This window comes from Ranitomeya imitator, chromosome 6 (assembly GCF_032444005.1).
Source record: "Ranitomeya imitator isolate aRanImi1 chromosome 6, aRanImi1.pri, whole genome shotgun sequence".
In the NCBI taxonomy this organism is placed as follows: Eukaryota; Metazoa; Chordata; class Amphibia; order Anura; family Dendrobatidae; genus Ranitomeya; species Ranitomeya imitator.
Genome location: NC_091287.1, coordinates 159533016 through 159546335, shown reverse-complemented (window position 1 = coordinate 159546335; position 13320 = coordinate 159533016). Strand labels below are relative to the sequence as shown.

At 44.1% G+C, this 13320-nt stretch overlaps 1 protein-coding gene across 1 annotated transcript in view; it reads left to right on the top strand.

The window, feature by feature from the left end:
- Positions 1 to 13320, top strand: part of SFRP4 (secreted frizzled related protein 4) — a 98895-nt gene that overhangs the window by 71692 nt on the left and 13883 nt on the right. The window contains exon 4 of the mRNA XM_069730242.1: positions 7704 to 7902. Within this exon, the coding sequence (XP_069586343.1) occupies positions 7704 to 7902 (199 nt within the window). The remainder of the gene's footprint in view (positions 1 to 7703; positions 7903 to 13320) is intronic.

The window sequence follows — 13320 nt, the reverse complement described above, 5'->3', positions numbered from 1 at the left end:
GACAGCCTCCCCCATAGAATAGAATATACCCCCGCAGTAGTATATAACACAGCCACATCTATAATATAACACTGGGAGCGTCACTCTGTCCGAAGCCTTTATAGTTTGCGCAAGCGCCGGCGCAGTCTGGACCCCACAGAGTGACGCTCCCAGGAGATCGCACACCGCAATCTCCAACGGAGAGGCAGGGACGCGCCAGGAGGGTAAGTATAAGCTATATTCACCTGTCCCCCGTTCCAGCGCTGCGTGCGGCTCCGTCTCCCGGGTCCTCTGCCTCTGATTTTCACAGTTCAGAGGGCCCGATGACGCGCTTAATGCGCGCCGCCCTCTGACTGAACAGTCACAGCCAGAGGACCCGGAAGAAGCGGCGTGCAGTGCTGGAACAGGGGACAGGTGAATATAGCAAGTGTCGGGGGCCTGAGCTAGCGGCAATACCGGCACCTGACCCCCACAGCGCGCCTGTGTCCCCGCCTGCTATGGCCCCCCAGCACTCGGCGCCCAGCGATGATAGGTGAGTATGTTATTTTTTTTTTTTAGATATATATCGCAGCAGCATACGGGCATATAATACTATGGAGCATCTTATGGGGGCCATCAACATTTATGGAGCAGTGTACGGGGCATATACTATGGAGCATGTTATGGGGGCCATGAACCATAATGGAGCAGTGTACCGGCCATATGCATTGGAGCAGCAAATTACAGAACGGTGGCGCAGGATGGGAGCACATGACAGAACGGGGGCGCAGGATGGGAGCAGCACATGTCAGAATGGGGGCGCAGGATGGGAGCAGCGCATGTAAGAATGGGGCTGCAGGATGGCAGCAGCACATGACAGAACAGGGGTGCAGGATGGGAGCAGCACATGACAGGATGGAGACCATATACCAATATAAATGCTCACCACCCGGGCGTAGAACGGGTTCAATAGCTAGTAGTATATAACACGGCCTCCCCCATAGAATATAATATACCTCCCATAGTATATATCAAAGCCCGCATATAATATAGCACAACTTGCATAGTATATAGCACAGCCCGCATAGTAGTATACAGCACAGCCCGTGTAGTAGTATACAGCATAGCACGGGTCGTAGTATATACAGCACAGCCCGCATAGTAGTATACAGCACAGCCCGTGTGGTAGTATACAGCACAGCCCGTGTAGTAGTATACAGCACAGTCCGGGTCGTAGTATATACAGCACAGCCCGCGTAGTAGTATATACAGCACAGCCCGCGTAGTAGTATATACAGCACAGCCCGCGTAGTAGTATACACAACACAGCCCACACAGTGGTATATACACAGCACAGCCCACACAGTGATATATACACAGCACAGCCCACACAGTGGTATATACACAGCACAGCCCACACAGTGGTATATACACAGCACAGCCCACACAGTGATATATACACAGCACAGCCCACACAGTGGTATATACACAGCACAGCCCACACAGTGATATATACACAGCACAGCCCACACAGTGGTATATACACAGCACAGCCCACACAGTGGTATATACACAGCACAGCCCACACAGTGATATATACACAGCACAGCCCACACAGTGGTATATACACAGCACAGCCCACACAGTGATATATACACAGCACAGCCCACACAGTGGTATATACACAGCACAGCCCACAGAGTGGTATATACACAGCACAGCCCACACAGTGATATATACACAGCACAGCCCACACAGTGGTATATACACAGTACAGCCCACACAGTGATATATACACAGCACAGCCCACACAGTGGTATATACACAGCACAGCCCACACAGTGGTATATACACAGTACAGCCCACACAGTGGTATATACACAGCACAGCCCACACAGTGGTATATACACAGCACAGCCCACACAGTGGTATATGCACAGCACAGCCCACACAGTGATATATACACAGCACAGCCCACACAGTGGTATATACACAGCACAGCCCACACAGTGGTATATACACAGCACAGCCCACACAGTGGTATATACACAGCACAGCCCACACAGTGGTATATACACAGCACAGCCCACACAGTGGTATATACACAGCACAGCCCACACAGTGATATATACACAGCACAGCCCACACAGTGGTATATACACAGCACAGCCCACACAGTGATATATACACAGCACAGCCCACACAGTGGTATATACACAGCACAGCCCACACAGTGGTATATACACAGCACAGCCCACACAGTGATATATACACAGCACAGCCCACACAGTGGTATATACACAGCACAGCCCACACAGTGATATATACACAGCACAGCCCACACAGTGGTATATACACAGCACAGCCCACACAGTGGTATATACACAGCACAGCCCACACAGTGGTATATACACAGCACAGCCCACACAGTGGTATATAAACAGCACAGCCCACACAGTGGTATATACACAGCACAGCCCACACAGTGGTACATACACAGCACAGCCCACACAGTGGTATATACAGCACAACCCACATCTCATCCCCCCGATAATGGCTCCACACTCTCCTCACCTTTCCTCTTGCCCGCGCTGCTCCTGTCTCGGCGGCTGCAGTCTGCCCGGGACACAGCAGGTCTGTGATGATATGACGTCGTCACGCACCCGCAGTGTCAGAGGCAGAGCGGGGAATGATGGGAAAGGGAGCGTCAGCGGACGCTCTCTCCTCCATCATTGCATTGAACTATACCGGCGTCATAGACGCCGGTATAGTTGAATGCGGCGGCGGCACTGGCAGAAGGAGGGGGAAAGAGTGCAACGGCCCACTACTGTCACCGGCCCTTCTGGCATTTGCCAGAAGTGCCCGATGGCCAATCCGGCCCTGGTCACCACCCACACGCTTCCCTCCTCCTGAACTGCAGCGTTTCTTGGACCCACATCCGCAGCAAAACTGCAGATATTTTTTACATCTCAATGAAAGTCTAAGGCTGGAGTCACACTACAGCGAGATACGGCTGAGTCTCGCAGGTTAAATACGGCCGAGTCTCGCAGGTTAAATACAAGCTCTGGCACCGGCACTCTGGAGCGGAGCGTGCAGCTCCATGTATTGCTGTGCGGCCGCACGCTCCGCTCCGGAGTGCCGGTGCTAGAGCTTGGTTTTAAACTGCGAGACTCGGCCGTATCTCGCTGTGTGTGATCCCGGCCTAAGGGTGCAGAAACGCTGCAGTTCGGCACAAAAGAAGTGACATGCTGCGGAGAAAAAAAAAGCTGCGTTTCGGTGCGGCCTTTTCCGCAGCATGTGCACAAAACAAGTCTGAGGCTCCCATAGACTTACATTGGTTGTGCACTACACTGCTAAACTGCGGATTTACTGCAATTCTGTGCGGCAAAAAACGCTGCGGATCTGCAATCAAATCCGCAACATGTGCACACAGCCTTAGCATTTAGTGAACCTAGCAAAAAGGCAAGCAAAAAACAAGTGTGGGATTGCACTTTTTTTGCAATTTCATCGCACTTTGAATTTTTTTCACATTTTCTGTTACACGACATGGTAAAACCAATGGTGTCGTTCAAAAGTAGAACTTGTCCCGCAAAAGATAAGCCCTCACATGGCCATATTGACGGAAACATTATGGCTCTGGAAAGAAGGGGAGCGATAAGTGGAAAAAGCTGCAGGGGTGAAGGGGTTTAGAAACATGGATATGGACATAGCTATGGAAATAGATATATAGATATATCTGTATGTATTTATCCCATATCTATCTAATTCTATCTATCTGTCTGTCTGTGTCTATCTATCTATCTATCTCATATCTATCTATCTATCTATCTATCTATCTATCTATCTCATATCTATCTATCTATCTATCTATCTATCTATCTATCTATCTATCTATCTATCTATCTATCTATCTATCTCTGTGTGTAATGGAGTGTGGGTTGGACAAATGTAAAAGAGGAGTTGGACAGAAATGACACCACACATCTTTTTGAAGAGAGGAGGGAGAGGAGGGAGGGGTTTGGGTGTGTTTTTGGAGTGGGTGTGCTAGGTTCGGGCTTAGTGGCAGTGCAAAGCATCATGGAACTTGTAGTATTAGGGCACAATAAGGAAGTTGTCGATTAACCCCATGAGAGCTGAATCCAGCACTGAAGATGTGCTGCTACAGCATGATAACAGGTAATATTGCTAAAATAAACACAGTAGATGTTTTCAGTGGCACATAATAGCAAGATTTATGAAAAAAAAAAAAAAACTTTATAGTAGTGGACAACTTCTTTAAGTAATTAATTTTATATTTTGAAACGGGGGTAATGACCGCTATCGCCCCTGCCACTGATGCAAGCAGAAACTTCAACTCAATATGTGTCCTTGGACACACACACCTCTTAAGTGTATTGCACCGCACAGGCCCATTGGGTCCGTGCATGGCAATACATGCTGTTGGCCAATCAGCGGCCAGCAGCTGATGTTAGCATTTACGTGACTGGGGTAGCATGGCAGTAACGTCATGCGCTCCGGTTACACGCTGAAGTCAGCTGCCGGCATCAGAAATGGACCCGCCTGGCGGGGAGTGGAGGGAAGGTGAGTATAATGGTTTATTTTTTAAATCAGTGTCCATACTACTACATGGATGACTATGGGCTATGCATTATACTGTGTTGATGTCTATGAGCTGTGTATTATACTATATGAATGACTATGGACTGTGCATTATATTACATGTATGACTACGGGCTGTGCTTTATACTTTGCGGATGACTACCGAAACAACTGCTGTACGGAGAACTGTGCCAAGGAAAGAGAGCAGTTGGGGGGCAGAAGAAGCGCTATAAAGCCTGCCTTAAGGCATCTCTCAAAAACTTGGAAGTCAACATCAATGAATGGGAAGAGCTCGCCCTGGATCATCCAGGTTGGCGGGAAAGGATCACCTCAGGAGGAGCACTTGCAGCTGAAGATAGGAAAATCTTGGATGCAAAAAGAAAATCTTGCAATCTGCAAGGCACAAGCAGAATCTGGTGTACTGACTACATCTGCTTCCTTATGTCAAGTATGTGGGCGAACATTCAGGGCCCGGATTGGCCTCATCAGCCACCTCCGGACCCATAACTACTAATTCTCTTCTAACCCTGGAGCCATGGTCATCTTTGACTACGAAGGATTAACATCATCATGGATGACTATGGGCTGTGCATTATATTGCATGGATTTTTACGGGCTGTGTTTTATACTTTATGGATGACTATGGGCTGTGTGCTATACTGTGTGGATGTCTATGAGCTGTACATTATACTGTGTGGATGTCTATGAGCTGTGCATTATACTATATGGAACACTATGGGCTGTGCACTCTATTGCATGGATGATTATGAGCTGGGCATTATACTTTATCGGTGTCTATTGCCTGTGCATTATAGTTTATGGATGACTATGGGCTGTGCATTATATTTTATGGAGGACTATGGGCTGTGCTTTAGTCTTTATGGAGGACTATGGGCTGTGCTTTATTCTTCATGGAGGACTATGAGCTGTGCATTATACTTCATGGATGACTATAGGATGTGCGTTCTACTTTATGGAGGACTGTGGACTGTGCATTATACTATATGGAGAACTATGGGCTGTGCAGTATGTTATATGGAGGACTATAGGATAAATTATACTACATGGAGGACTATGGGGGGTGCATTATAATATAAGGAGGGCTAGGAGCTGTGTATTATGCTATATGGAGGACTACAGCGAGTGCATTATACTTCCGCTTTGGGGTCCTATGCCTTTTATGTACAACCCTGGTGAGTATAATGGTTTATTTTTTTCTATACATTAAAGAATAGCGGCAGAGCGGGGGATGTATAACAGGATGAGAGGCATATAACAGCATGGGGGATATATACAAGGCTGGGGCCTAGGATAAGGGACATATACCAAGATGGGGGATATACTGTATATCGAGAGGATGGGGCCACGATGAGGGACATACATACTAGGATAAGGGACATATATACCAGGATGAAGGGCATATATATATATATATATATATTTATACATTTCTTCAGGGTGGGGGGCCCGGTCCAAATCTTGCATCAGGGCCCTTCAGACTCTACTTATGCCACTGTTTTGAAAGGCTATACTTTATCCCCTTAACGACCGCCGATACGCCTTTTAACCGTGGCAGTTAAGGATATTTAAACCACAACTGTGAAAAAAGTGTATAGCGCCCCCCAGAGTCGGACTTTCTCAGGGGTCTTGGCTTCCGGGGGTAGCCGAGACCCCAGAGAACATGATTCTAGTCGGTTTTTACTGACCCGATTTTGCGATCGCTGCTATTAACTGTATAGCGGCAAACAAAAAAAAAAGTCTAAAAGTCTGATGTGCCATTTAATTTCTCTCTCCTCTGATGTAATCACACATCAGAAGAGAGATAAATAGGGTCCCCGATCCCCCCGGTACCTCCTGGAGCTCCTCTGCCCTCCTGCTTCCCCCCATGGGCGATGCCATCTTTTCCCAGGAAGAAAATGGCGCTCCTTCACTTCCGAGCTCTGCCATGTGCCCAAACAGTGGTACCCTGCACATATGGGGTATCAGTGTACTCAGGACAAATTGCACAACAACTTTCATGGTCCAATTTCTCCTGTTACCCCTGTGAAAGTAAAAATTTGGGGATGAAACGATAATTTTTGTGGAAAAAATATGATTTTTTATTTTCATGGCTCTACGTTATAAACTTCTGTGAAGCACTTGGGGGTTCATAGTGCTCAGCACACATCTAGTTAAGCTCCTTGGTGGTCTAGTTTCCAAAATGGTGTCACTTGTAGGGGGTTTCTACATTCCAACAAAGTCTGCATTTTAGACATCACTACTTCCCTTCCAAGCCCCGATGTGTGCACAAACAGTGGTTCCCCCCTATATATGGGGTATTGGCGTACTCAAGACAAACTGGACAACAACTTTTGGGGTCCAATTTCTCCTGTTACCCTTGTAAAAATAAAAAATTGCGGGCTAAAAAAATCATTTTTGAGGAAGAAAAAAGATTTTTTATTTTCACGGCTCTACGTTATAAACTTCTGGGAAACACTTGGGGGTTCAAAGTGCTCACCACACATCTAGATAAGTTCCTTAAGGTGTCTAGTTTCCAAAATGGGGTCACTTGTGGGGGGTTTCTACTGTTTAGGCACACCAGGGGCTCTCCAAATGCGATATGGTGTCCGATTTCAATTCCAGCCAATTCTGCATTGAAAAAGTCAAACAGTGCTCCTTTCCTTCCGAGTTCTGCCATGCGCCCAAACAGTGGTTTACCCCCACATATGGGGTATCGGCGTTTTCAGGAGAAATGATTATTTGATTCAATTTTTTTTGGGTTCATTTTCTCTTTTTACACTTGTGAAAATAAAAAAAAATGGTTCTGAAGCAAAATGTTTGTAAAAAAAAAAAGTGAAATGTTATTTTTTTCCTTCCACATTGCTTCAGTTCCTGTGAAGCATATAAAGGATTAATAGACATCTTGAATGTGGTTTTGAGCACCTTGAGGGGTGTAGTTTTTAGAATGGTGTCACGTTTGGGTATTTTCTGTCATGTACACCCCTCAAAGTGACTTTAAATGTAAGATGGTCCCTAAAAAAATGGTTTTGTAAATTTTGTTGTAAAAATGAGAAATGACTGGTCAACAGTAGACGTCATTTACAACTCCTGATGGCATCAAAAATACACAATATCTAGAAGTATAATTTCACTGTTTTCTTTTCTAGCAATCCATGCAAAAGTAAAAAGTGTCAGTAGAAGTAATTGCAATGAAATTACTACCGTGGTGGAAGTGAAAGAGACATTGAAATCTTCAACAACTATTCCTCGATACCAAGTGCCTCTTATCACAAACTCATCTTGTCAGTGTCCACAGTTACTTCCTAGCCAAGATGTACTTATAATGTGCTACCAATGGCGTTCAAGGTGAGAAATGTAACATCTTGTCAAAAAAGTTGTGCACAAAAGTCTTTGTAGCAAAACAATACGTTGATCTACCGTAGTTTATAACTATTTTAGTTTGTTAGAGTCCTGCCTCTAAGTGGCTAATCAAAAATAAAACAGCTATATAAATACCTTTTATTGTACAATTATTATTATTGTGATTACAAAAGGATTATTGCAATACTGTCATGAATGTTCTATATCCAGCCATTCTTCAAGCAGTATGTGTTAAAGGAAAACAATTTTTAGGCCCATGCAGACAATCATATTATGGCTTAAATGGGTTTCCATGTAGTCGACAACCGTTACTAAAATACTATATTCCCTGGTTGTCATAGAAAATGATCTGTCTACCTGCAGAGAGATACATATCAGTGTATGCATAATTCCCATTCACTGGATGTTTCCAATAAAAGTGCTCTGTTTTGCTAGCTGAGCTATCTCTGTGGCCAGCATAGTAAGTTTATCTTGTTTCTCCTTTTATTTTATGTAATTCTATATACTGTACTGTTTTGTCTCCTTTGTAAAATCTTTTGTATATTTTTTATAAACCCTGCCTAACGTTCTGGATTTAATATAAAATGTAATTGTTCTGTTCCTTTTGTTCTGTAAACCACACTTCTGAAAGCATGTGTCTAGTCGACCTGTATAAACGACTGGTGGTGGTAGCTAATAACACTGGTCAGCGCAATTTTTCTGGCAAAAGGTTTTAAAACATATTTTAAGTAATTTTTGGCTGCTGATTACGAATATGAACTTCGTTTTTGGCTATCACATCAGGATTTTCAATTTGTCTATGCCCGAAATTTTTTTTTGTAGACCGGTGTAATAGTTCTTTGATTTTTGTGGAGTTAGCAGTGACCATACTGGAGTATATATATAATCCATGATTTGGAAATGGAGGTGCATCTACCATACGCTCACTGTTAGTTCTCCAATCACCAGCCTATTCCATTAAATGTCAGCCAATCTTGTAAGTGTCCTGATGATAGGGGGTAGCAGAGGTCAGTTTGTGACAAAAAAGTAACAGTGGGGTGGTTCAGCATGACTCCCAAAGCTGCAATCTTTGACAATTAGGGGCAATGATGGGATCTGCGTGATCTCTCCAGTGTCATCCTTTGACACTATTGTAAAATTAAAATAATATATACTCATGTCCTCCCCTGTTGTCATTCCAGCTATGTCAGCACCGAGTCTCCCAGCACTTGTGTGACATTATTATGCCATGTTGGCACTGCAGCTTATCAGCGGCAGCGAATGGGCTGCAGAATTCACATTTCCTTTGAGTATCTGTTAATTTTCTCTCACATTGGGGAATATATTACCATATATAAAAAGGGGTTATCTGGGTAATAGACAACACCTTCAGTGCTGGAGACCTATATTTAGAGAAGGATCCAATCTAATACTGTGTTAGGAGTCGAGTTCCCGCAGCTGCACAGGGGGAATCTCAAACCATGTCTGCTGCAGTCTCTCATTCTACATCAGCCGCAGTTGAGCCTGCTCGGCAGAGACGTCGGTCCCGGCATCTCGCTCAGTTTGATTCTGTGCAAAGGGTTACTGCTGCCTTTCCAGGCTCTGCCATTGTAGCCTGTACTGATCAGCGGCGAGCAGAAGTCTCTGGGACTAAGTCCTGATTTTCCCGTTCTGAGCATGCCCAAAGGAAGACCTTTCAGTGGAGGTCTGGGGTCACATGCTCAGGTACTGTAGTAGCTCCTATTGGTCCTCTAGGAAGGTCCTGAAGTTGCTCAGTTACTGTAGCAGTTCTTATTGGTCCTCTAGGAAGGTCCTGAACTTGCTGCAGCTATAAAAGGTTTGCATGGCCGCACGGCCATGTGCTAGTTTACACTTGTTTATGTGTGTGTTGTGAGTGAAAGTCGCTCTTTAATCATCCCCTCCCTTGTGTTTGAATGCTCGCATAAGGAGGATGATTGTAATCTAGTGCCCGACTTGTTACCAACATTGGTACAACAAACAGCGTCTATTACTGTGACCGCCAGTACGGCGCCATGCGCTATCACCGCGCTTTCCAAACCCAAGTCTGGGTGGTTAGTGGTGTCCGCCAGTGCGGCACTCTCGTGCTACCTAATTATTATTTCTGTTACATGCGGTACTGCGGCCCTGTGACGCCACAGAGTTCGCTTCTTTCACCCAGGGTGAAGCTAACCCGTGTGTGTGTATCCTCATTGTACCGCCATATAGTCCATCATTGCTTAGCAGCAGGTTCCATCTCTGCATAGTGGACCACAGGCTGTGAACGCATCTTATTCCTTTTCTCTAATTATGTGGTGCGTTCCGCTAGCCCTAACATACTGTAATAACAAGAACGCTTTCCTAAATTAATTCTTAGGAAAGGTCATTCGGATATCACTGGACAGAATCCCATTATATCCTTGGCCATTAATGTTGGGCACAAAGCCATAAAACACTTCTATTTGTGAAATCCTAATGCAGTTGTCCGAGTCCTTTTCAAAATATTCTTTATTGACTGGACAGCTATAAAATAAAAAAAATAATCGATATTCACCATTATTTTCAGCTGTAACTTGTATTCTGTTGTTTACATGGTCTCAGCTGGTCACTGCCTCCCACTGTTGTCTTAACACACCAGAAACGTCACGTGTTGCCCGCTCAGACAATCACTGCCTGACAATGGGTCACTACAGTAACACCATTTCTAGTGAATCAAAATAGAAACCAAGAAGCAGATATTAGTTGGACCAGGTAATTTTAAGAACTAGAGCCCTTTTAAAAAAATATTACCAGCTGTACAAGCCATTTCAAAGATACCTGGATTCCTTACTTGTCGGTTAAGCAATCTTTTTATCTCCATAGTTAATCAATGTACAGTATTTGTTAACTTTAATTTACCACCTCTTCCATTCTGGATTGGTGGCAGAGGGTGAAAAATTGTCAAGGGGTGTACTGTGTTCAGTATTTTGCACCAAACAAGATCAGGATTGAAGAGAAACAGAAAACAAGTGAAATAAAAAAATGTTTACCTCTTCAGTGTTTGGGACCCACTCCTGGCTTTGTCGTACACATACTGATGCAGAAATGACCTAAGAGTGATGGGCCATTTACTTTATTTCAAGAGCATTCATTTTTGCATTGTTGTAATTTTTTTTAATGAGCGTAAAGCAATGAAATACTTTATTGCCATTGGTTAAATTGTATGGTTTAAATATAATTGGCAGAAGAAATCATATTGTTTCCATCTGTGTAAGGCTAGTACTACACTTTGTTCAATCATTACTAAGACATGTAACTTCACCATAGACTATTGTTAGCAAGATGTATCTTAATATATACTTACCTTGTAATGTCTTCACATCCTGTTCTGTCCAGATGTGTCCGGATCCCAGAATTCCAAGCGGTGGAAGTTCGTCTACTGCCATATTGGGACACCCAAGTTATGGGTGTCTCAATATGGAAACTGCTGGTGGTACCAGCCTTTTGCACAGTACCACCAGCGGAACATCGCCACATCACACACAAACACTCCGCCGCCGGGATCAGCCAAATGATTCACTGACCGCCGCCATCTTCGTACAGGAGGAGCGCATGCGCAGTTTTAATGTTACTGCCGCTATCTGTCTGCACAAAGATGGCAGTGATCTGATTTACTGCACCTGCAAAAATTCCGCGCAGGTGCAGTGAATCATTCGGCTGATCCCGGCAGCAGATGCGCGACGTGTCTACAGGCAGAGGAAGCCGGTCACATTAAAGGGGTTTTCCCATGAACGAAAGTTCATTTTAAAAATTGTCTGTATATCTGACCATGTACGGAGCATAACACATCTCCTGGGCAGGGGAGGAAGCTAAAGATAATACTGACATTAAAGCAGGGGATCGCAGAGGATTTCATTTTGTCAGGTAAAATATTTCACTGACTGTTTTTAAACAATATTTTACCTCACAAAATGTATCCTCTGCGATCTCCTGCTGTAATGTCAGTATTATCTTTTGCTTCCTCCCCTGCCCAGGAGCTGTGGTATGTTCTGTACACGGTCAGACACAGACAATTTTTAAAATGAAGTTTCATTCATGGGAAAACCCCTTTAAAAAGCAAATTTTAACTCCATCTTGGCTCTTCCTAAAATGTATGCCAAAGACAATGAAAGGAAAGCAGCAAAGGCACAATGTCAAAGAAGAGATGACATGAGAGAAGAAGACAGCAGATGGGGAGAGAGAAAGCGCACAGGGGTGAGAGAGACAGAGCACAGGGGGGAGACAGCTCAAATGGGACAGCACAAGAGGGGAGAACACAGCACAGGAAGGAGAAAGACAGTAGACAAGGGGGATAGCACATGGGGTAGACAGGTCAAAGAAGAGAGCACAGACGGGAGAAGTCAGCACATGGGGAAAGAGAGAGTGGATAGGTGGGTGAACACATGGGGGGAGAGATTCTCAATGCTCAATGCTCTATTACCGCCCTCCCGATGCAATAGCATCAGGCCTCCATCTAGTTATACTATAAAAGTATCTTTTTAGAATAGATTTAGCTGGTATACAGAAGTGCCTTTTGCGGTCTATATACTCCTTTTTCAGATTGTGTTTAAAGGGGTTTTTCATTCATAGGTTTTATTAAACCCATGAGATTGCTGTAGATAAAGATAATAAAATCAGCTAGATTCATCAGCCCCAGCTCTAGCACTGCCCATCCACTGCTGTTCCCAGTCTTTATTGATCAGCTGCAGCAGTGACATCACAACTACATAGTACATGACCACAGTAGTCAATCACAAGTCTCAGCAGTTATGTAGTAGTCAACATAAGACCATCCACCCTAGATTGTCCTCTGCAGTCCCGAGTGTTATAGTTAGGCTGCAGCGGTGACATCACATCTACAAAGATCAGGAGCAGGGGTGAGCCACTTCTGGTGACAGGGTTTGTGAGGGTTAAAAAACATTATCAGCTAGATGTTATCTGCACACAAGCCTCGTTATGTCGTAACTAATCTAGAACCGGCAAACACTGTGCTTCAAATATAAATATATATATATATATATATGTATATATATATATATATATATATATATATATATATATATATATATACATATACAGTACAGACCAAAATCCTGGACACACCTTCTCATTTAAAGATTTTTCTGTATTTTCATGACTATGAAAATTGTACATTCACACTGAGGGCATCAAAACTATGAATTAACACGTGGAATTATATACTTAACAAAAGTGTGAAACAACTGAAATTATGTCTTATTTTCTAGATTCTTCAAAGTAGCCACCTTTTGCTTTGATGACTACTCTGCATACTCTTGGCATTCTCTTAATGAGTTTCCAGAGGAAGTCACCGGTAATGGTCTTCCAACAATCTTGAAGGAGTTCCCAGAGATGCTTAGCACTTGTTGGCCCTTTTGCCTTTACTCTGCG